The sequence below is a fragment of the Calidris pugnax genome, unplaced genomic scaffold, assembly GCF_001431845.1.
Source record: "Calidris pugnax isolate Ruff unplaced genomic scaffold, ASM143184v1 scaffold111, whole genome shotgun sequence".
NCBI lineage: Eukaryota > Metazoa > Chordata > Aves > Charadriiformes > Scolopacidae > Calidris > Calidris pugnax.
The window spans coordinates 7420232-7442104 of record NW_015090872.1 but is presented as its reverse complement, the minus strand read 5'-3'; the positions used below and the strand labels follow the sequence as shown (position 1 = coordinate 7442104).

Below are 21873 nucleotides of genomic sequence, written 5' to 3'. Positions count from 1 at the left end.
GGGAAAAGCATCGTGCCAAGGCCCTGGCCCGCTCCCTCTGGGGTCAGGAACGGTGGGATGCAGCGTGTGGAGGGGGAAGGCAGGGACCTGCACGGAGGTCGCCAAGGACCCCAGAGCAGAGCGCCTGTGGGGAGAGAGCACCATGCACCCTGACGGCGTGGAGGGGCTTGGGCACTGCCACAAGCAAGTCAGGCTTGAGGGGAAGGGGGAACGGCCACGCATCTGGCACCCAGTGGCAGAGCAGACGTGCTGCTGGTGGGTGGAGCAGAGAGGGGAGACACAAGGATGATGTGGATGCTGCTGCTGGGGAGCCTCACATGCTCTCACACGCTTTCCCACCACTGCCTCTCCCTTACCCCATGCCTGCCGTTAGCATCCCCTCCTCCTGGTGGCCCTCACAGCTCCCCTCTCCCACGCTCCCTTTTGTCCGTCACCTACGCAACGGAACCAGAACTCACGGCCACTCATCATCTGGCACCATCCAGCTGGTTCCAAACTCATTGAAGTCGGGCACGACAACCCCGTCTGGCCGCGTGAAGTCATCCTGCTGGTTCCCAGTGTACGTCCCGCACAGCCCGCACAGCTTGCCCTTGTGCTTCTCGGACACCCTCACCAGGAGCTCGTGGTCCCCATTGAACTGCAGCTGCAGGCCCAGCTTGGTAGCAACCCGCACGTAGGAGCCACTCAGGGAAACGGTCACGCCAGGGGCAGGAGAAGCAGGCAGGGAGGACAGAGCACCGTTGATCTGAATAAGGGGGAGAGCGGGAGACAGAAGCATAAGGCAATGCCCTCCACTCACAGGTTCTTCCCTCCGATGGTGCCAGGCCCCAGTGAGTCAGAAGCCCCAGGGGCATGAGAAACCCTGCCCAGGCCCACGAGAACTGTGGCTACTCTACCTACGGCACACCAAGAGCCCAGTAAAACAAGCTGAACACCTGCTCTAGTGTGAGCAGCCATATCTGCCCCGCTCACAGCCTTGCCGTGCCCTTCTGTGAGCACGCCAGCAGGCTCAGGGAATCTCAAGCTCCACTTGGGGACAGAGGGGTACTTAATGGTGCCTCGGGCATCTGTTGTTCCCAGGTGTAAAAACGAGGGGCTTACGTAGACCGCCTTGTTCTGGCGCAGCGCAATGTGGAGGCCTTCCATGGACAGTGCCACAGAGTTCAGAGCTGTCCAGGTCGGGCTGCCGCGATGTTTGTTGCGGGTGGTGACAGTGAAGCCAACAGAGGAGTTGCCACAGCCCGTCACCACCGTGTAGTTGCAGGAGCCCTGGAAGTGGTGAAGCTTCCCATCGAAGGTGCTGTAATGCGGGTCGCCGTAGATGTGGCAGAGATCGGTGCTGGCCGGGTAACAGTCCCTCTGGCCATTCTGGATCTTGCAGACCTCGTCCTCACCACAGGACAACGCAGAGCAATTCATCTGGCCGTTGGCCTCACAGCGGCACCGGCGAGTGCAGTTCTCGCTCACAAAGTACTCGCCTTGCTGCAGGCAGAGAAACACCGAGTGTCAGCGTCTGAGGCGGGAAAGCAGAGGCAAGGGGGTGCCCTGGGAAGGGTGCAAGCCAGGGAAGGTTTTCACTCACGCTGTAGTAGTTGCCCTCAAAGAGGCAGCCACACTGGGCCTCGGGCACGCAGGTGTCTCCGCTGAGCAGGAAGCCAGAGGTACACGCGCAGCCCTCCACGCAGGGCTTGGAGCAGTTCTGTGGGGCTTCTCGGTCAACACAGGTGGCAGGACAGCCGGTCATGCAAGGGTCATAGTAGCTGTTGGCATCGCATGGCAGGGCTGCAATGGAAGGGGACAGTTAGGCCCAGCAAGCCTTCAAGGAAGGGCGACCTTCTGGAAGGGGAGGACCAAAGACTTGCTTTGGCCAGAGGGTCTGGGCATGGGGAGCAGCACCTCCCCCTCCGGCAACAGCAAGGCAGAAGGTACTCACGGCAGAAGGTGGCATTCCTCCAGGCAGGGAGAGTCACGCCGGCTGCCTGGCATGCATCGGCGTAGGCCTCCAGAGCAGCACACAGGAACTCCTGGCCACCATTCAGGGCACAAAGGTCATAGAAGCAGGTGTCAAAGTAGTCCTGAGGGTTGATCACACCGTGGCACCTCTCAAAAGAGCCAGGCCTGGCAGTCAGCATGCCACAGAACTCCTCCGATCGGTAGAGCTTCTCCTCTTCTGCACTGCAGGGTGGTGGTGGGATGGGGACACCGCAAGAGGAGTCATCGTCTGGGACCCGCCAGCTCTCCCCCAGCTCATTGGAGTCTGCGGCTTGCTGCCCGTTGGGCATCATGTAATCGTCCTCTCGCCGGTTGTTGAAGTTCCCGCACATGCCACAGGTCAGGTTGAAGTAGGCGGTGGGCACCTTCACCTCCACCGAGTGGTCAGCGTCGTAGGACACCTGGAGCTTGAAGTCTGTCTCCAGGACGATGTAGCGGCCGCTCCTGCTCACCGTGATGGCACCTCCCGCTGCGCTCACCGGCAAGGTCTGGCGCACATTGTTCACCTAGGGCAGACACACCGCAATGGACGCTGGGCTTCTCCCCGGCCTCCCTGGGGTCTCCTGCCCCAGGGAGGGAAATCAGCTGTCACGCCGGCCACGGCAAACCGGCGCCCATGACGCCCTTGCACCCCCACACCCCTGCAACTGGCAGAGCCGTGTCTCTGCTCTGCACTCTCAGGGGCCTCTGTGCAACACAGGCCACATTCCATCTTTGCCTGTCCGTCCTCTAGACCCACCCCTACCCAGAAAAGTGAAACAAAGGAACCCAGTGGCTTCAGGGACGCCAACTGGGCCTGGGAACTGTGGTGATGTTTGGTACATGCCAGGCCCTGCCTTCTAAGGACACCAGGCTCGTGCCAGCCTCACTGCTTACCAGCACTTGGCTCCTCTCCTTTTTGGCAATGGCAATGCGCACTCCGTACACCTCAACCACGACTTCACGCACATAGGACACTCTGGTGTTCCCACGATGCTCATTCTTGGCCTCAACATTGAAGTAGGGCAGGGCGGTGGTGTTGGAGCACACTTTGGCCAGCGTGTAGGTGCAGTTGCCCATGAAACTGTGTGTCACCTTGTCAAAGGTGACGTAGTGAGGATCATTGTGCACACGGCAGATGCCGTAGGATTCTTCGAGGCACTCAGGCTTCCCATCCTGCACCCCACAGTACTGGCCCTCAGGGCATGAGGCACTGGAGCACTGGACTTTGCTTCCCCGGGCGGGACACGTGCACTTTGAGGAGCAGGTATTGTCCGTCCAGAACTCCGAGCCCACGGGGTAGTGCTGCCCGTTGTGCCAACATCCACACTTCTGGCTGGGCACGCAGCGGTCGTTGTAGAGCAGGTACCCGCTGTCACACACACATCCTTCCACACATGGCAGGCTGCAGTTGGAGGGTGCTCGGTCGTTGTAGAGCAGGTACCCGCTGTCGCACACACATCCTTCCACACATGGCAGGCTGCAGGTAACAGGAGCCATTGGGTCGACACAGGTGGCAGGGCAGGCTGCAGCACAGGGCTCATAATGACTGTTGGATGGACAGGTGATGGCTGCCAAGACAGAAGACACAGCCGTTACTTGGAGAACACAACACATGCTTTGTGCTCTATTTTCCTCTTTGAAATACCAAAGGTCTGCTTGGGTCCTATCTGGTCTGCTTGCCTCCACAGGTGTTCTAAGCCACACCTGGTCAAATGAAACAGAAACCAGAGCCTCTAACACTTACAACTACCTGTAAATCCCCACGGCACGTAGTACAAATATTTCTTATTCTCCACTCCTCTTCTCAGTCCTATTCTGTGTTTTCCTGACAGGAATGAGCCCTGGTACCGTGTGTGGACTTACGGCAGAAGGTTGCGTTCCTCCACACAGGGATCTTGACGCCAAGCGACTGGCAGGCATCTGCGTAGGACTGCAAGCTCTTGCACAGGGTCTCGTGGTCCAGCCCCAGCTCACACAGGTCGTAAAAGCATGTGTCAAAGTAACTGTTGGGGCTCAGCACAGCGTGGCACATCTGGAAGGGGCCGCTGGTGTCATTGAGGAGCCCACAGAAGGCGCTGCTGGCAATGACCTGCTTGTCCGTCTCATTGCAGGCTGGGGTGGGCAGTGGTCCGGCTGAGCAGCTGTGGAGAGACGGGCAGAAGGGCCCCCCTGGGTCATCTGTGGGCTTCTCCTAGTGCCTCCCCCTCCCTGTCCCCAGACCTGCTGGGGGTCACACACACCTGCTGTCGTTGGACACCTGCCAGCTGTTGCCCAGGCTGGTGGAGTCTGGCTCCAGCATCCCTTCCGGGTTCTGGAAGTCATCCGCTGCCATCCCGTTGTAGTTCCCACACATGCCACAAACCTTCTCCCCAAAGGTGCTGGGAAGCGTCACCTCCACCCGATGCTTCCCATCAAACTTCACTCTCAAGCCAAAGTCTGTTGTGATCACTGTGTAGAACCCGCTGGACGAGACCTGCACGCCCACGGATGGGGTGCAGGGCAGGACCTCTGCCACTCCGTTGACCTGGAAGGACAGAAACCAAGGCCGGGTTGGAGCAACCCATTTGGCACAGCTCTGTCCTCTCGCACAGCCCCACCGCCTCTCCGCCTTGTGCTTACCGTCACCACTCCCCCCTTCCCCAGCCTTATCCGCTGGCCGGCCACATCGACATCCACGTATCGGACATAGGACACGCGAGTGTTGCCTCCCCTGTGCTCATTGGCCGCTTCCACGTTGAAGTACGGCAGCGAGCTGTTGCTCTCGCACAGCTTGGAAAGGGTGTAGGTGCACGTGCCCATGAAGTGATGTAGCTGCTTGTCAAACGTGTGGTAGTGAGGGTCTCCTTCCACCACACAGGTTCCTGACAGCGGAAAGACCAGAGGAAATGTTTGGTTAAACACCTCCTGCTGCTTCTGCTCGCCAGCCTTCTCTGCACAAAGACTGCAGCCCCATGGCTTGTCTACTCTACTCACCTGGGCTTGGTGTGGGTGCTGGTGTGGTCGTGTCTTCTGAAGGTGTTGTGATGGTCGTGCTTGGTGTTGTTGTAATTACATCATCTATAAATGAGACAATGGTACAAGCAAATCAATCCTCATTTGCCAGCTCTTGTTCAAGACTGAAGCTACAATGACTGCCACAACAAACAATGACCGCCCCTCCTCACCCTAGCCTTTTACCTGGGCAATATCCTTTTTCAATGGACAGATCATCCAATGCTATGTCACTCCGGAAGTCTTCTCCTATCATGCCTTCCAGGACAATCTAGGGGAAGAGTTAGTTCTCAGAATTAGCTATAGCCACATATGTGAAGTGCCATTACAAAGCACGGTTCATCTCAGGTGGTATTTAGAGCCTCTGCCTTTACCTGCATGTGTCCTCTGCTGTGCACCGTGACCTGTCCCAAGTTCCATTGGTCCCCTTTGTTTCCAGCATCTTTCCATTCCAGTGTTGATGTTTCATTGTGAACTACGTACACGCGCAGGGCCATAGCCTCAGCCACTCCGTACATGTGATACCAGAAGCGGAAGCAGTGAGGTCCTTCTGAACCACACACTGGACTGACCAAACGTGCTACGTCACTTGGCTCATGCTCACTTCCTTGCAGGTAGATATAATAGCCCTCTGGAAACAACAGTGTGTCGAATTTTCACATTAATCAAGAGGAGAGATTGATTCCAGCGAGACAGCCTACACTTCCCAAGCATACCAACACCATGACCAGAGGGGGCGAAAGCAGCTATCAAACAGTGACTCCTCAGCAGAGACTTCTGCACTCTCTCCAATCAGCATTGATGTGTATAGAAGGAGACACGCAGCTCCTTCACTACAGCATCTCCCTCCCTTGGCCACGAGCCTTGAAGAAAGCTAACTGAACATTTGCCACAAGTAATAGATGGGGATGGGACATGGCAGTACCTGAACTCGGTGTGGGTCCTGATGTATGTGGAGGCACCAGTGTGGTGTTTGGAAAAGCAGTCCCAGGTTCTGCAGTTGATGGACCTAGCATAAGAAAGAGTTAGAGAAGATGTGCATCAACATGGGAGTGTAGTTGCAGGCAGCTGGTCCACCCTTCCCAAACACCCAACACTGTAACAACAGGCTCCCAGGGCAGGGATCAAACAGTGACTCCTCAGTGAAATTTCCAGGACTTCAGGGCTCTTCTACCAGCATTTTTGATTGTGAGAAGGCAGATCCTTCACTACAGCCACTCCATTCCATGGCTGTTGGCCATGGAGGAAGTGAACAGAACAGCTGCCACAAGAAGCAGAAGGTGGGCAGGGAGCATGAGAGTACCTGAGCTCGGTGTGGGTGCCGGTGGGGATGTCGTGCGTGGAGGCTGTAACAGAAACCAGAGCCTCTAACACTTACAACTACCTGTAAATCCCCACGGCACGTAGTACAAATATTTCTTATTCTCCACTCCTCTTCTCAGTCCTATTCTGTGTTTTCCTGACAGGAATGAGCCCTGGTACCGTGTGTGGACTTACGGCAGAAGGTTGCGTTCCTCCACACAGGGATCTTGACGCCAAGCGACTGGCAGGCATCTGCGTAGGACTGCAAGCTCTTGCACAGGGTCTCGTGGTCCAGCCCCAGCTCACACAGGTCGTAAAAGCATGTGTCAAAGTAACTGTTGGGGCTCAGCACAGCGTGGCACATCTGGAAGGGGCCGCTGGTGTCATTGAGGAGCCCACAGAAGGCGCTGCTGGCAATGACCTGCTTGTCCGTCTCATTGCAGGCTGGGGTGGGCAGTGGTCCGGCTGAGCAGCTGTGGAGAGACGGGCAGAAGGGCCCCCCTGGGTCATCTGTGGGCTTCTCCTAGTGCCTCCCCCTCCCTGTCCCCAGACCTGCTGGGGGTCACACACACCTGCTGTCGTTGGACACCTGCCAGCTGTTGCCCAGGCTGGTGGAGTCTGGCTCCAGCATCCCTTCCGGGTTCTGGAAGTCATCCGCTGCCATCCCGTTGTAGTTCCCACACATGCCACAAACCTTCTCCCCAAAGGTGCTGGGAAGCGTCACCTCCACCCGATGCTTCCCATCAAACTTCACTCTCAAGCCAAAGTCTGTTGTGATCACTGTGTAGAACCCGCTGGACGAGACCTGCACGCCCACGGATGGGGTGCAGGGCAGGACCTCTGCCACTCCGTTGACCTGGAAGGACAGAAACCAAGGCCGGGTTGGAGCAACCCATTTGGCACAGCTCTGTCCTCTCGCACAGCCCCACCGCCTCTCCGCCTTGTGCTTACCGTCACCACTCCCCCCTTCCCCAGCCTTATCCGCTGGCCGGCCACATCGACATCCACGTATCGGACATAGGACACGCGAGTGTTGCCTCCCCTGTGCTCATTGGCCGCTTCCACGTTGAAGTACGGCAGCGAGCTGTTGCTCTCGCACAGCTTGGAAAGGGTGTAGGTGCACGTGCCCATGAAGTGATGTAGCTGCTTGTCAAACGTGTGGTAGTGAGGGTCTCCTTCCACCACACAGGTTCCTGACAGCGGAAAGACCAGAGGAAATGTTTGGTTAAACACCTCCTGCTGCTTCTGCTCGCCAGCCTTCTCTGCACAAAGGACTTCCGTCTCATTACGGGTCTATTGCTTTTACAAATACACAGATTTAGCAGAGATCTCTGTCAAGACACAAGTGCTTTACCAGGCAACCTCCTCAATGACCAAAGCACTAGAAATACAGAAGCCTCTCCTGAACCCTCAGAATGGGAATAGCATTCGGTGTCTGTCTCAATATGGCAGGATAGTGACACAAAGCAAATAACAGTCCTCCAACAAAACGCAACACAGATCCACAAGGGGATGGTTTTGAGGATGATTGAAACTTCACCAATAATAGTGGTACCTGAGTCTGTCCCATGAGGTGGTGTCGTTGTTGTGTGTGTTGGCTGTGTGGTGGTGTCTGGCAATGGGGTCGAGGGCGTAGGAGGAACTATGGAGAGAGAAAAGTAGAAGTGGTCAGTGTCAAGGGGAGAGATTTATTCCAGGGAGACAGCCTACCCTTCCCAAGCACACCAACACCATGACCAGAGGGGGCCAAAGCAGCTATCAAACAGTGACTCCTCAGCAGAGACTTCTGCACTCTCTCCAATCAGCATTGATGTGTATAGAAGGAGACACGCAGCTCCTTCACTACAGCATCTCCCTCCCTTGGCCACGAGCCTTGAAGAAAGCTAACTGAACATTTGCCACAAGTAATAGATGGGGATGGGACATGGCAGTACCTGAACTCGGTGTGGGTCCTGATGTATGTGGAGGCACCAGTGTGGTGTTTGGAAAAGCAGTCCCAGGTTCTGCAGTTGATGGACCTAGCATAAGAAAGAGTTAGAGAAGATGTGCATCAACATGGGAGTGTAGTTGCAGGCAGCTGGTCCACCCTTCCCAAACACCCAACACTGTAACAACAGGCTCCCAGGGCAGGGATCAAACAGTGACTCCTCAGTGAAATTTCCAGGACTTCAGGGCTCTTCTACCAGCATTTTTGATTGTGAGAAGGCAGATCCTTCACTACAGCCACTCCATTCCATGGCTGTTGGCCATGGAGGAAGTGAACAGAACAGCTGCCACAAGAAGCAGAAGGTGGGCAGGGAGCATGAGAGTACCTGAGCTCGGTGTGGGTGCCGGTGGGGATGTCGTGCGTGGAGGCTGTGGTGTAGAGCCTGGTGAGGGGGTCGTGGGTTTTGATGGACCTGGCACAGGAGAGAGTTAGAGAAGAATTACATCAACATGGGAGTGTAGTTGCAGGCAGGTGGTCCACCCTTCCCAAACACCCCAACACCGTAACCAGAGAGGCCCCGGGCAGGAATCGCAGAATGTCATCCCAGAAAGAGCCCTGCCACTCAAGGGCTCTCCCATCAGCACAGCTGTGTGACAAAAGCAGATGAGGCGCTTCAGTACCTCTGCTCAGTGCCTTGTAATACATGAACTAAAGAGTGCCCGCAGGCAGTGCCAGTGCTCCAGTCTCCCAGAGCTAAGCCTGCTTGGGCACAGGCTGCACCACTGGCCTATAGGGCACTGCAAAGACAACCGCTGCTCCTGCCTGTAGCACAGCGGGCCGCCTCCCTGGGTGACATCTCTCAAGCCGCCCTTCCCCACGCCGAGCCTTGTACCTGCACCACAGGGTCCCTTCTCAATGGACAGATCATCCAATGCTACGTTGCTCCGGACATCTCCACCCCATTCTCCCTCCAGGACAATCTAAGGGAAAGCACGGGTCCCAGCGTTAGCTCCAGCCGCCTGTGTGAAGTGCCATTAGAGAGCACCGTTCGTCTCAGATGGCAGTGAGAGCCTGTGCCTTACCTTCAGGTTTCCTGTGCTGGCCACTGTGATCTCTCCCAAGTTCCACATGTCCCCGTGGTTCCCAACGCTGGTCCAGATCGGCACCAGCTCTTCGTCCTCAACCACGTACACCCGCAGGGCCATTGACTCAACTCCGTACATGTGATACCAGAAGCGGAAGCAGTGCGGTCCTTCCGAAGTGCACACCGGACTGACGAGATGAGCCACAAAGCCGGGGAAGGCATTGCTCCCATACAGGTAGATGTAGTAGCCGTCTGAAACAAAGTGTGAGCCACACTGTCACATGCACATCAAATCTAGAGAAAGCAGCCAGGGACAACACGGGCACTCAAGTCCTGGGAGCACCCCCTACTGCCCTTCAAGGCAGAGAAGAAGGAGGGGAGACCAAGCACAGGTCCTTTGCTAGCCACAACCCTCCCCGGCCCCGAGTCCACCCACTGCCACAAAGGGCTCTGGATCACGGCCAGGAAACACATGGCCCGTATTTGCTGTTGGAGGAGGGGGCTTGTTGCCATCTTCCCACGGACACCCCTCTGCCTGGAGGAGCGCTGTGTACGGGTTGCTGTTCCTACCTCCTGTTGTGTGGTCAGAGGAGGGGCCGGTGCCTGGCGTGGGCGTTGGACCCTTGTTCCTTATCCAGTCAATGCTGCTGTAATCTGCCTGGACCCAGCCACACAAGTCATCCTCGAACGTGCAGGCAAACTTGCAGACTTCTGGGGGAGCTGGGTATGGTGCAGAAAGGAAAGCAGAGTTTCTCAAGTGAGGGAGGGACCAACTTTTCCCCCTGTCCCACAGGGCACACCTACGTTCCTGGCATGCTCATGGCCAAGTGAGGATGGCCAACCCAGGGGAAGCACGGGAGCTGAGTACCTAGCAGAGCCAGTCAAAAACACGGATGGGAGACAACAGTACCTGTGCTTGTCCCAGGGGCTGGTGATGTTGTCTGTGGAGGCCGCGTTGAGGTGTCTGGCAAGGGGGCCGTAGTTGTAGGAGCTGCAGGATGTACAGTGAAACCGGGGTTGGAGAAGTTGTGTTTCATAATGGGCATTTGTTCCTAAATGGGGAGTTTGCAACCTTCCCAAATAACCCTACACCGCGGCAAAAGGGCACGGCACACTTACCACAGACAGTGCCAGCGCTCCAGTCTCCCAGAGCAACGCCTGCCTCAGCACAGGCTGTGGCATAGGCCCCCAGGTCATTGCAGAGCTGCTCCGTGCTGCCGTTCGTAGCACACTGGTCATAGACACAGCTCTCAAAGTATGTCTGTGGCGGCAGAACTGCATGGCATGGCTGGAACGGGCCACCGGCTTGTGTGAGGCTTGCACATTGCTTTCTAGCTGCCTCCTCCTCGGAGGGGGAGCAGGACACAGGCGGGCTGGGGGCCGGGTCACACCTGCAAAGCAGACAGACAGCTGTGAGCCCACAGAAGCCGGACCTTTTCCTGACCTCCTCCCTAGCCAAAAGCTCAGTCTCGGGAGTCCAGATCCCTCCCTAAGACAAGGCATCCAGGGCTGTCACTTGCAAGGGCGGACAACGCGGACCACGGTCACCATACGCTTTCATGGCATCAGGGTGACGGAAACAAATGGCCAAGGCAGTCACAGTCCCAACAGCTGGGGAAAAGCATCGTGCCAAGGCCCTGGCCCGCTCCCTCTGGGGTCAGGAACGGTGGGATGCAGCGTGTGGAGGGGGAAGGCAGGGCCCTGCACGGAGGTCGCCAAGGACCCCAGAGCAGAGCGCCTGTGGGGAGAGAGCACCATGCACCCTGACGGCGTGGAGGGGCTTGGGCACTGCCACAAGCAAGTCAGGCTTGAGGGGAAGGGGGAACGGCCACGCATCTGGCACCCAGTGGCAGAGCAGACGTGCTGCTGGTGGGTGGAGCAGAGAGGGGAGACACAAGGATGATGTGGATGCTGCTGCTGGGGAGCCTCACATGCTCTCACACGCTTTCCCACCACTGCCTCTCCCTTACCCCATGCCTGCCGTTAGCATCCCCTCCTCCTGGTGGCCCTCACAGCTCCCCTCTCCCACGCTCCCTTTTGTCCGTCACCTACGCAACGGAACCAGAACTCACGGCCACTCATCATCTGGCACCATCCAGCTGGTTCCAAACTCATTGAAGTCGGGCACGACAACCCCGTCCGGCCGTGTGAAGTCATCCTGCTGGTTCCCAGTGTACGTCCCGCACAGCCCGCACAGCTTGCCCTTGTGCTTCTCGGACACCCTCACCAGGAGCTCGTGGTCCCCATTGAACTGCAGCTGCAGGCCCAGCTTGGTAGCAACCCGCACGTAGGAGCCACTCAGGGAAACGGTCACGCCAGGGGCAGGAGAAGCAGGCAGGGAGGACAGAGCACCGTTGATCTGAATAAGGGGGAGAGCGGGAGACAGAAGCATAAGGCAATGCCCTCCACTCACAGGTTCTTCCCTCCGATGGTGCCAGGCCCCAGTGAGTCAGAAGCCCCAGGGGCATGAGAAACCCTGCCCAGGCCCACGAGAACTGTGGCTACTCTACCTACGGCACACCAAAAGCCCAGGAAAACTAGCTGAACACCTGCTCTAGTGTGAGCAGCCATATCTGCCCCGCTCACAGCCTTGCCGTGCCCTTCTGTGAGCACGCCAGCAGGCTCAGGGAATCTCAAGCTCCACTTGGGGACAGAGGGGTACTTAATGGTGCCTCGGGCATCTGTTGTTCCCAGGTGTAAAAACGAGGGGCTTACGTAGACCGCCTTGTTCTGGCGCAGCGCAATGTGGAGGCCTTCCATGGACAGTGCCACAGAGTTCAGAGCTGTCCAGGTCGGGCTGCCGCGATGTTTGTTGCGGGTGGTGACAGTGAAGCCAACAGAGGAGTTGCCACAGCCCGTCACCACCGTGTAGTTGCAGGAGCCCTGGAAGTGGTGAAGCTTCCCATCGAAGGTGCTGTAATGCGGGTCGCCGTAGATGTGGCAGAGATCGGTGCTGGCCGGGTAACAGTCCCTCTGGCCATTCTGGATCTTGCAGACCTCGTCCTCACCACAGGACAACGCAGAGCAATTCATCTGGCCGTTGGCCTCACAGCGGCACCGGCGAGTGCAGTTCTCGCTCACAAAGTACTCGCCTTGCTGCAGGCAGAGAAACACCGAGTGTCAGCGTCTGAGGCGGGAAAGCAGAGGCAAGGGGGTGCCCTGGGAAGGGTGCAAGCCAGGGAAGGTTTTCACTCACGCTGTAGTAGTTGCCCTCAAAGAGGCAGCCACACTGGGCCTCGGGCACGCAGGTGTCTCCGCTGAGCAGGAAGCCAGAGGTACACGCGCAGCCCTCCACGCAGGGCTTGGAGCAGTTCTGTGGGGCTTCTCGGTCAACACAGGTGGCAGGACAGCCGGTCATGCAAGGGTCATAGTAGCTGTTGGCATCGCATGGCAGGGCTGCAATGGAAGGGGACAGTTAGGCCCAGCAAGCCTTCAAGGAAGGGCGACCTTCTGGAAGGGGAGGACCAAAGACTTGCTTTGGCCAGAGGGTCTGGGCATGGGGAGCAGCACCTCCCCCTCCGGCAACAGCAAGGCAGAAGGTACTCACGGCAGAAGGTGGCATTCCTCCAGGCAGGGAGAGTCACGCCGGCTGCCTGGCATGCATCGGCGTAGGCCTCCAGAGCAGCACACAGGAACTCCTGGCCACCATTCAGGGCACAAAGGTCATAGAAGCAGGTGTCAAAGTAGTCCTGAGGGTTGATCACACCGTGGCACCTCTCAAAAGAGCCAGGCCTGGCAGTCAGCATGCCACAGAACTCCTCCGATCGGTAGAGCTTCTCCTCTTCTGCACTGCAGGGTGGTGGTGGGATGGGGACACCGCAAGAGGAGTCATCGTCTGGGACCCGCCAGCTCTCCCCCAGCTCATTGGAGTCTGCGGCTTGCTGCCCGTTGGGCATCATGTAATCGTCCTCTCGCCGGTTGTTGAAGTTCCCGCACATGCCACAGGTCAGGTTGAAGTAGGCGGTGGGCACCTTCACCTCCACCGAGTGGTCAGCGTCGTAGGACACCTGGAGCTTGAAGTCTGTCTCCAGGACGATGTAGCGGCCGCTCCTGCTCACCGTGATGGCACCTCCCGCTGCGCTCACCGGCAAGGTCTGGCGCACATTGTTCACCTAGGGCAGACACACCGCAATGGACGCTGGGCTTCTCCCCGGCCTCCCTGGGGTCTCCTGCCCCAGGGAGGGAAATCAGCTGTCACGCCGGCCACTGCAAACCGGCGCCCATGACGCCCTTGCACCCCCACACCCCTGCAACTGGCAGAGCCGTGTCTCTGCTCTGCACTCTCAGGGGCCTCTGTGCAACACAGGCCACATTCCATCTTTGCCTGTCCCTCCTCTAGACCCACCCCTACCCAGAAAAGTGAAACAAAGGAACCCAGTGGCTTCAGGGACGCCAGCTGGGCCTGGGAACTGTGGTGATGTTTGGTACATGCCAAGCCCTGCCTTCTAAGGACACCAGGCTCGTGCCAGCCTCACTGCTTACCAGCACTTGGCTCCTCTCCTTTTTGGCAATGGCAATGCGCACTCCGTACACCTCAACCACGACTTCACGCACATAGGACACTCTGGTGTTCCCACGATGCTCGTTCTTGGCCTCAACATTGAAGTAGGGCAGGGCGGTGGTGTTGGAGCACACTTTGGCCAGCGTGTAGGTGCAGTTGCCCATGAAGTTGTGTGTCACCTTGTCAAAGGTGATGTAGTGAGGGTCTCCGTGGACGTGGCAGATGCCGTAGGACTCTTCAAGGCACTCAGGCTTCCCATCCTGCACCCCACAGTACTGGCCCTCAGGGCATGAGGCACTGGAGCACTGGACTTTGCTTCCCCGGGCGGGACACGTGCACTTTGAGGAGCAGGTATTGTCCGTCCAGAACTCCGAGCCCACGGGGTAGTGCTGCCCGTTGTGCCAACATCCACACTTCTGGCTGGGCACGCAGCGGTCGTTGTAGAGCAGGTACCCGCTGTCACACACACATCCTTCCACACATGGCAGGCTGCAGTTGGAGGGTGCTATTGGGTCGACACAGGTGGCAGGGCAGGCTGCAGCACAGGGCTCATAATGACTGTTGGATGGACAGGTGATGGCTGCCAAGACAGAAGACACAGCCGTTACTTGGAGAACACAACACATGCTTTGTGCTCTATTTTCCTCTTTGAAATACCAAAGGTCTGCTTGGGTCCTATCTGGTCTGCTTGCCTCCACAGGTGTTCTAAGCCACACCTGGTCAAATGAAACAGAAACCAGAGCCTCTAACACTTACAACTACCTGTAAATCCCCACGGCACGTAGTACAAATATTTCTTATTCTCCACTCCTCTTCTCAGTCCTATTCTGTGTTTTCCTGACAGGAATGAGCCCTGGTACCGTGTGTGGACTTACGGCAGAAGGTTGCGTTCCTCCACACAGGGATCTTGACGCCAAGCGACTGGCAGGCATCTGCGTAGGACTGCAAGCTCTTGCACAGGGTCTCGTGGTCCAGCCCCAGCTCACACAGGTCGTAAAAGCATGTGTCAAAGTAACTGTTGGGGCTCAGCACAGCGTGGCACATCTGGAAGGGGCCGCTGGTGTCATTGAGGAGCCCACAGAAGGCGCTGCTGGCAATGACCTGCTTGTCCGTCTCATTGCAGGCTGGGGTGGGCAGTGGTCCGGCTGAGCAGCTGTGGAGAGACGGGCAGAAGGGCCCCCCTGGGTCATCTGTGGGCTTCTCCTAGTGCCTCCCCCTCCCTGTCCCCAGACCTGCTGGGGGTCACACACACCTGCTGTCGTTGGACACCTGCCAGCTGTTGCCCAGGCTGGTGGAGTCTGGCTCCAGCATCCCTTCCGGGTTCTGGAAGTCATCCGCTGCCATCCCGTTGTAGTTCCCACACATGCCACAAACCTTCTCCCCAAAGGTGCTGGGAAGCGTCACCTCCACCCGATGCTTCCCATCAAACTTCACTCTCAAGCCAAAGTCTGTTGTGATCACTGTGTAGAACCCGCTGGACGAGACCTGCACGCCCACGGATGGGGTGCAGGGCAGGACCTCTGCCACTCCGTTGACCTGGAAGGACAGAAACCAAGGCCGGGTTGGAGCAACCCATTTGGCACAGCTCTGTCCTCTCGCACAGCCCCACCGCCTCTCCGCCTTGTGCTTACCGTCACCACTCCCCCCTTCCCCAGCCTTATCCGCTGGCCGGCCACATCGACATCCACGTATCGGACATAGGACACGCGAGTGTTGCCTCCCCTGTGCTCATTGGCCGCTTCCACGTTGAAGTACGGCAGCGAGCTGTTGCTCTCGCACAGCTTGGAAAGGGTGTAGGTGCACGTGCCCATGAAGTGATGTAGCTGCTTGTCAAACGTGTGGTAGTGAGGGTCTCCTTCCACCACACAGGTTCCTGACAGCGGAAAGACCAGAGGAAATGTTTGGTTAAACACCTCCTGCTGCTTCTGCTCGCCAGCCTTCTCTGCACAAAGACTGCAGCCCCATGGCTTGTCTACTCTACTCACCTGGGCTTGGTGTGGGTGCTGGTGTGGTCGTGTCTTCTGAAGGTGTTGTGATGGTCGTGCTTGGTGTTGTTGTAATTACATCATCTATAAATGAGACAATGGTACAAGCAAATCAATCCTCATTTGCCAGCTCTTGTTCAAGACTGAAGCTACAATGACTGCCACAACAAACAATGACCGCCCCTCCTCACCCTAGCCTTTTACCTGGGCAATATCCTTTTTCAATGGACAGATCATCCAATGCTATGTCACTCCGGAAGTCTTCTCCTATCATGCCTTCCAGGACAATCTAGGGGAAGAGTTAGTTCTCAGAATTAGCTATAGCCACATATGTGAAGTGCCATTACAAAGCACGGTTCATCTCAGGTGGTATTTAGAGCCTCTGCCTTTACCTGCATGTGTCCTCTGCTGTGCACCGTGACCTGTCCCAAGTTCCATTGGTCCCCTTTGTTTCCAGCATCTTTCCATTCCAGTGTTGATGTTTCATTGTGAACTACGTACACGCGCAGGGCCATAGCCTCAGCCACTCCGTACATGTGATACCAGAAGCGGAAGCAGTGAGGTCCTTCTGAACCACACACTGGACTGACCAAACGTGCTACGTCACTTGGCTCATGCTCACTTCCTTGCAGGTAGATATAATAGCCCTCTGGAAACAACAGTGTGTCGAATTTTCACATTAATGAGACAGGACAAGATGAAATGCCTTCATTTACACATTGCATACAGTACAACTTTTCTTCACCCAGCACTTGCATTAAACTTTCAGTCCCTAAATTTATTTCCAGCAGATTACATTGGTCCACTAGTTTGGGAAAGGAAAGGCTTCCAAAGGGGAGGCTGAGTGCCACAGTGATCCAGTCTCAGCCTGGATATACCTTTGCTGAAGTCTCTTTACAGGAGCTTATGCTAACAGGTCACATGCTTTGGTCACAGGTCCTGTACTGCTCATCCACCCCACAACAGATTACTGACTGCTGCAGAAGGCTCCGGATTGAGCCTAGGAAACACACAGCCTGGATTTGTTATTAAAACAGGCTCCATGCCCTCTTCCAAGAGAGGCACACCCAAGTATGGTTTGTGGTTCCTACCTCCAGTTGTGTGGTCATAGGAAGGACCAGTATTTGGTGTGGGTGTTGGCCCCTTGTGCCTTATCCAGTCAAAGTTGTCACTGTTTTCCTGTTGCCACTCACAGAAGTCGACATCAAACGTGCAGGACATATTGCAGGCTGTTGGTGCAGCTGTATATGGTGCAAAAAGAAAAAAAAGTTTCCATGATGAGGTTTGGAATCTTCTCTCTGTTCTGACAATGCCCTTCTAGGTCTCAAGCACCCATGTTCATGAAAAATTTGAAGATGGAATGAGAATAAGTGGCCCCTACTGAAAAATTGACTATAAAATATGAAGTTTTAAGTTCCTGAGAATAAGTGTTATTTTACAAGCTCCTTTCTCAGCTAGCATCATGATACACTAATATCCTGTATTTTTACAATGTGCCACAGTCATAATCCTTGGTCATTGCAAAACGCTCAAAGCTTTCCTATTTGGCACAGTAGTATTCATCTGACTCTTAAAGTCCTGCCTAGGTGCAAATCTAGACATCATAATGAGAATTGTCTAACATTTCTTTTTATTTCTTATAAACTGGGATAAGTACTGTCTCAGAATTCTAAAGAGGTTATGCCTTTTTATGTCATAGCTTCATACTTAGGCTGCCATTTCTGCTGGCTTTGGCAATCATCTCTGGTAGTTCTAGACGAAGCAATTTTTTGCCTCTAGCCTTACCTCTTTGTTAACTAGTCTACCAAGATAATAACAGACCAATAGTGTTATGACTGGAAGGCTGAACGGACCTCAAGCTGCAGGAATCTTCTTTATTAATTTTAAAGCCCTGGTTTATATACTTCTGAATTTATTTCAGAATTGAAAACCTGGAGCTGTAGACAGGTTGGGTAAGTGATGTATTAACACTTCTCAAAAAGGAAAAATATTTTATAAAAGACAAAGTGATGATTAGACAAGTGCTCAATTGTCCCTGGTTGAACCCTTAACTGACAGTGTATGATGTCTTTCATGACCTGATTCTGATCAATGGTCTTAGGTCAAAAGTGTTAAAATATCATGTCCTAAAGTGAATTCTGGAAGCCCATTAGAAGTCCAATCTCCAGAGATGCTAAGCACTTGAAAGCTTCCTGTGTCTCCTTGAATTCCCTTTTCTGAAATTCTCCTCAACTTAGTAACTTGAATTTATATTCATGAGGATTTAGCTGGATGGCTATTTGCTAAATGACCTAACAACTTACCACAGATGGTATCTTTCCTCCATTCACCCAGATTTACACCTCCAAGTTCACAGGCAGCAGCATATGCCTCTAAAATCTTGCAAAACTGATCAGAATTCCCCTCTGTGGCACACAGGTCATAGACACAACTCTCAAAATAGAGCTGGGGGGGAATATGCCAATGGCAGACCTGAAAAGGTCCACTGTTTTTCAAAATAATTTTGCAAAGTTCTTCATATTCTTTCTCTTTTGCTGTGTCACAAGTGGGTGGTACAACTGAAACTGGATTACACCTGTATCAAAAAAAAAAAAAACAGTAGCATGGTTATATAATAAATATTTATATTTTGTTCTATCCTGCAAGGCATGCCTCAACAGAAATAGAATCCTATGCCAAATTCCATGGATTTTCTGTGTATAGTCATCTTTAGTGTCTCAAACCACAAAGTGAGAAATATTACAATTTGACTCATAATTCCCCATTAAGAATATAATTGTGAAGTGTTGACGTGTGACTGTCTGTCCACAGACTGAAGTCCAGAAGAAACCAACAAATCAGCTAACGCAAGCAAGATCATTTCAGTTCAATACTGCATATAGTAAGAGCAATAATTTGCTCATTAATAGCCAGATAAATGTCCCATGTCTATGTTAATCAATGTGGAGTTATCTTAGGAGCTGAATCTGAGAGATATATTTGGACTTCTTAGAGTAAGGTAATATAAAGGAGATATTTCAGAATAAACAGCTAAGAATAAAGAACAGTTATATGCAAAAAAGGAGCCCAGTTTCAAACAAAATCTACAAAGGGTGGGTGGAAAACCTCTGAATGGTGATTTTAAAATTTCAATGCTTCCTATTGAAAAGTGGAGTTATTCAAAGGTGAAAATACTAGCAAACAAGTAATATCAAAGAAGGGTTACTATGTAATATAAGTAATGTACATTAATCCTATAACTAGATGATTTATGTTTCAGGCATTTTGCTGTTTCCCAAAGTATTAGCAGATACTTACGTCCAGTTGTCATCCTTCACTAGCCAGCTGTCACCAAATTTATTTGGATCCTGTTCTAAGACTTTATCTGGTTTTAGAAAATCATCCAGTTGGTTGTCATTGAATGTCCCACACAGACCACACAGCTGTCCTTTGAGACTTTCATCAACCAGAATGAAAAGCTCCTGGTCACCATCAAACTTCACCTGGATCCCTAGAGAGGTATCAATGACCACATGATGTCCTTTTATAGCTACTCTGACTCCAGTGTTCAAATCCACAGGAAGAGAAACTTGAACTCCATTCACCTAAACAAAACAAAACCCACACAGCTAGGTAAGTCAATAAAGCCCCCATGAATAAAGAGGACACCTACACTGCCAGTACCATCATCACCAGGTCATCCTTACTCTAATGAACAATGCAGACACAAAACTTTGAAGCTTAGCAAAGCCTAACGGGCTGCATACTTATCGCACATCTTGAATAGAGCTTTGTAGCAGAAGTTGAGCTCTGTGCTGTCACAACGATGCACATAGCAATACTTGGAATAGTTTAAAGCTAGCTTTGGTATCAATGAGTCTGAGAGTGTAATGCGTTTATTTTAAAGGCCAGTTCTATAAATTTCAGACAGAGATTTAGTTCAAAAGAAAGTTTCTCTTATAGATGAAGCTACGGAGGAAGATGGTTTTTTTTCCTACAACCTCATTTAGAAAAGATTTGAATGGACAGAAGGAAGCTATGCTGATTTCTGCCTTCCTAATTAAAAAAAAAATAAAGTCTGTGACTTTTAGCACGTGTGGTCTTGGAGATGAATATAGCAGAGAAATCTTATTGGACAGAAATGTAAAGTGAATAAACGAGATGGATTGTTTATGCTCAAAGTAGAACACTTACATAGATCTCTTTATTTTTCTTCAAAACAATGTGAACATTTTCCAGTGTGACAGCAACTGAGTTCAAGGCTGTCCAGTTTGGGTTTCCTCTATGTTCATTCCTGGTTGTCACTGAAAATCTTTCAGAAGAATTTGTGCATGTCTCAACAACAGTATAATTGCAGTCTCCTTGGAAATGGTACAGTCTTCCATCAAAGGTTATATAATGTGGATCCCCAAAAATGTGGCAGGGGCTGGGATTCAATGGATAACATCCCAGGAGTCCATTCTGCACCTTGCAAACTTCGCTTACTTCACATCTCTCTGAATTGCAAACTACAGTCCCATTTCCAGCACATGTACATTGGCCTGCACAGTCTGTTTGCCAAAAAGCTTCTCCCTTCTGTTAGAGACAATAAAATAAAAATAAATTAAAAGAGTAATGGTAATGATGAACTGTGACAAAAGCCCCTGAACTATGTGCAAGAACAAACCTCATAATATTTGCCATTCTGAAGGCAGCCACAGTTGCTCATGGACACACATTGTCCCCCACTGATGACAAAACCACTGTTGCATTCACATCCTTCTACACAAGGTCTGCTGCAGTTCTTTGATGCAAGAGGGTTAACACACGTGTCTGGGCAAGCACTGGTACATGGATTGTAATGACTGTTGGGAGGGCATGCAACAGCTGAAAAACAGCAAAAGGGAATGAACTTACAATCACAGCTCAAATGAAACAGTGATCCAAAAATGGGATTATTTTGAACTAGTGACAGTGTTGGTTTTTTTAAAGAGAAATGCCTTTCTTATTTTGATATCAAATAAAAGGAAAACATTCTATGACACAAAAGCATGAATGTTTTACACACATATCCTGGATATTAAGCATCTCCACATCCAAGTGAAAACTAAGCCTCTCTACATTAGATCCAGTACGTAGTTGGTACATTTCTAGAAGAACACAGATTGCTAAAGTCATTAGAAGTAGTCTGGAAATGAACAAACATATTAAAAGCAAAACATCATATAAGACTCAGAGATGATTCCACATTATCAGGAACTTGCTGCTACTGGTTTGACAAGATTCTTGAGATAATAAATAAAAGGTTCCTCTGCTTTCTGGCAGAAAACACTAATGAGATTATTTTTACAGAATTTTATTGCTAAATATTTTGTACGTAATAATACAACAAATTTAAAGATCCCTAAGCTATGTCAGTTATTGGTTAAATCAGCCTCTTAAGACAACACGGGAAAGGGAGCTATTCAAAGATTCATTTTTCAACAGAAACTTACGGCAGAAGGTGGCATTCCTCCAGGCAGGGAGAGTCACGCCGGCTGCCTGGCATGCATCGGCGTAGGCCTCCAGAGCAGCACACAGGAACTCCTGGCCACCATTCAGGGCACAAAGGTCATAGAAGCAGGTGTCAAAGTAGTCCTGAGGGTTGATCACACCGTGGCACCTCTCAAAAGAGCCAGGCCTGGCAGTCAGCATGCCACAGAACTCCTCCGATCGGTAGAGCTTCTCCTCTTCTGCACTGCAGGGTGGTGGTGGGATGGGGACACCGCAAGAGGAGTCATCGTCTGGGACCCGCCAGCTCTCCCCCAGCTCATTGGAGTCTGCGGCTTGCTGCCCGTTGGGCATCATGTAATCGTCCTCTCGCCGGTTGTTGAAGTTCCCGCACATGCCACAGGTCAGGTTGAAGTAGGCGGTGGGCACCTTCACCTCCACCGAGTGGTCAGCGTCGTAGGACACCTGGAGCTTGAAGTCTGTCTCCAGGACGATGTAGCGGCCGCTCCTGCTCACCGTGATGGCACCTCCCGCTGCGCTCACCGGCAAGGTCTGGCGCACATTGTTCACCTAGGGCAGACACACCGCAATGGACGCTGGGCTTCTCCCCGGCCTCCCTGGGGTCTCCTGCCCCAGGGAGGGAAATCAGCTGTCACGCCGG

The 21873-nt window shown here is 53.1% G+C and overlaps 1 protein-coding gene across 1 annotated transcript in view; it reads right to left on the bottom strand.

Moving 5' to 3' along the window:
• The window catches only part of LOC106890172 (IgGFc-binding protein-like), a 62401-nt gene that overhangs the window by 28041 nt on the left and 12487 nt on the right, over positions 1–21873 (bottom strand). The window contains exons 11-49 of the mRNA XM_014945790.1: positions 21218–21782; positions 20410–20609; positions 19938–20318; positions 19062–19348; positions 18068–18339; positions 16856–17005; positions 16157–16413; positions 15969–16053; positions 15765–15848; positions 15411–15652; positions 15032–15315; positions 14655–14932; positions 13761–14359; positions 12826–13390; positions 12475–12674; positions 11994–12374; positions 11351–11637; positions 10398–10669; positions 10189–10269; positions 9849–9998; positions 9277–9530; positions 9087–9174; positions 8580–8666; positions 8202–8285; positions 7823–7909; positions 7219–7460; positions 6840–7123; positions 6463–6740; positions 5340–5596; positions 5152–5236; positions 4948–5031; positions 4594–4835; positions 4215–4498; positions 3838–4115; positions 2869–3542; positions 1934–2498; positions 1583–1782; positions 1102–1482; positions 459–745 (exon numbers count right to left, since the gene is read on the bottom strand). Coding sequence (XP_014801276.1) covers positions 459–745; positions 1102–1482; positions 1583–1782; positions 1934–2498; positions 2869–3542; positions 3838–4115; positions 4215–4498; positions 4594–4835; positions 4948–5031; positions 5152–5236; positions 5340–5596; positions 6463–6740; positions 6840–7123; positions 7219–7460; positions 7823–7909; positions 8202–8285; positions 8580–8666; positions 9087–9174; positions 9277–9530; positions 9849–9998; positions 10189–10269; positions 10398–10669; positions 11351–11637; positions 11994–12374; positions 12475–12674; positions 12826–13390; positions 13761–14359; positions 14655–14932; positions 15032–15315; positions 15411–15652; positions 15765–15848; positions 15969–16053; positions 16157–16413; positions 16856–17005; positions 18068–18339; positions 19062–19348; positions 19938–20318; positions 20410–20609; positions 21218–21782 — 10361 coding nt within the window. The remainder of the gene's footprint in view (positions 1–458; positions 746–1101; positions 1483–1582; positions 1783–1933; positions 2499–2868; positions 3543–3837; positions 4116–4214; positions 4499–4593; positions 4836–4947; positions 5032–5151; positions 5237–5339; positions 5597–6462; positions 6741–6839; positions 7124–7218; positions 7461–7822; positions 7910–8201; positions 8286–8579; positions 8667–9086; positions 9175–9276; positions 9531–9848; positions 9999–10188; positions 10270–10397; positions 10670–11350; positions 11638–11993; positions 12375–12474; positions 12675–12825; positions 13391–13760; positions 14360–14654; positions 14933–15031; positions 15316–15410; positions 15653–15764; positions 15849–15968; positions 16054–16156; positions 16414–16855; positions 17006–18067; positions 18340–19061; positions 19349–19937; positions 20319–20409; positions 20610–21217; positions 21783–21873) is intronic.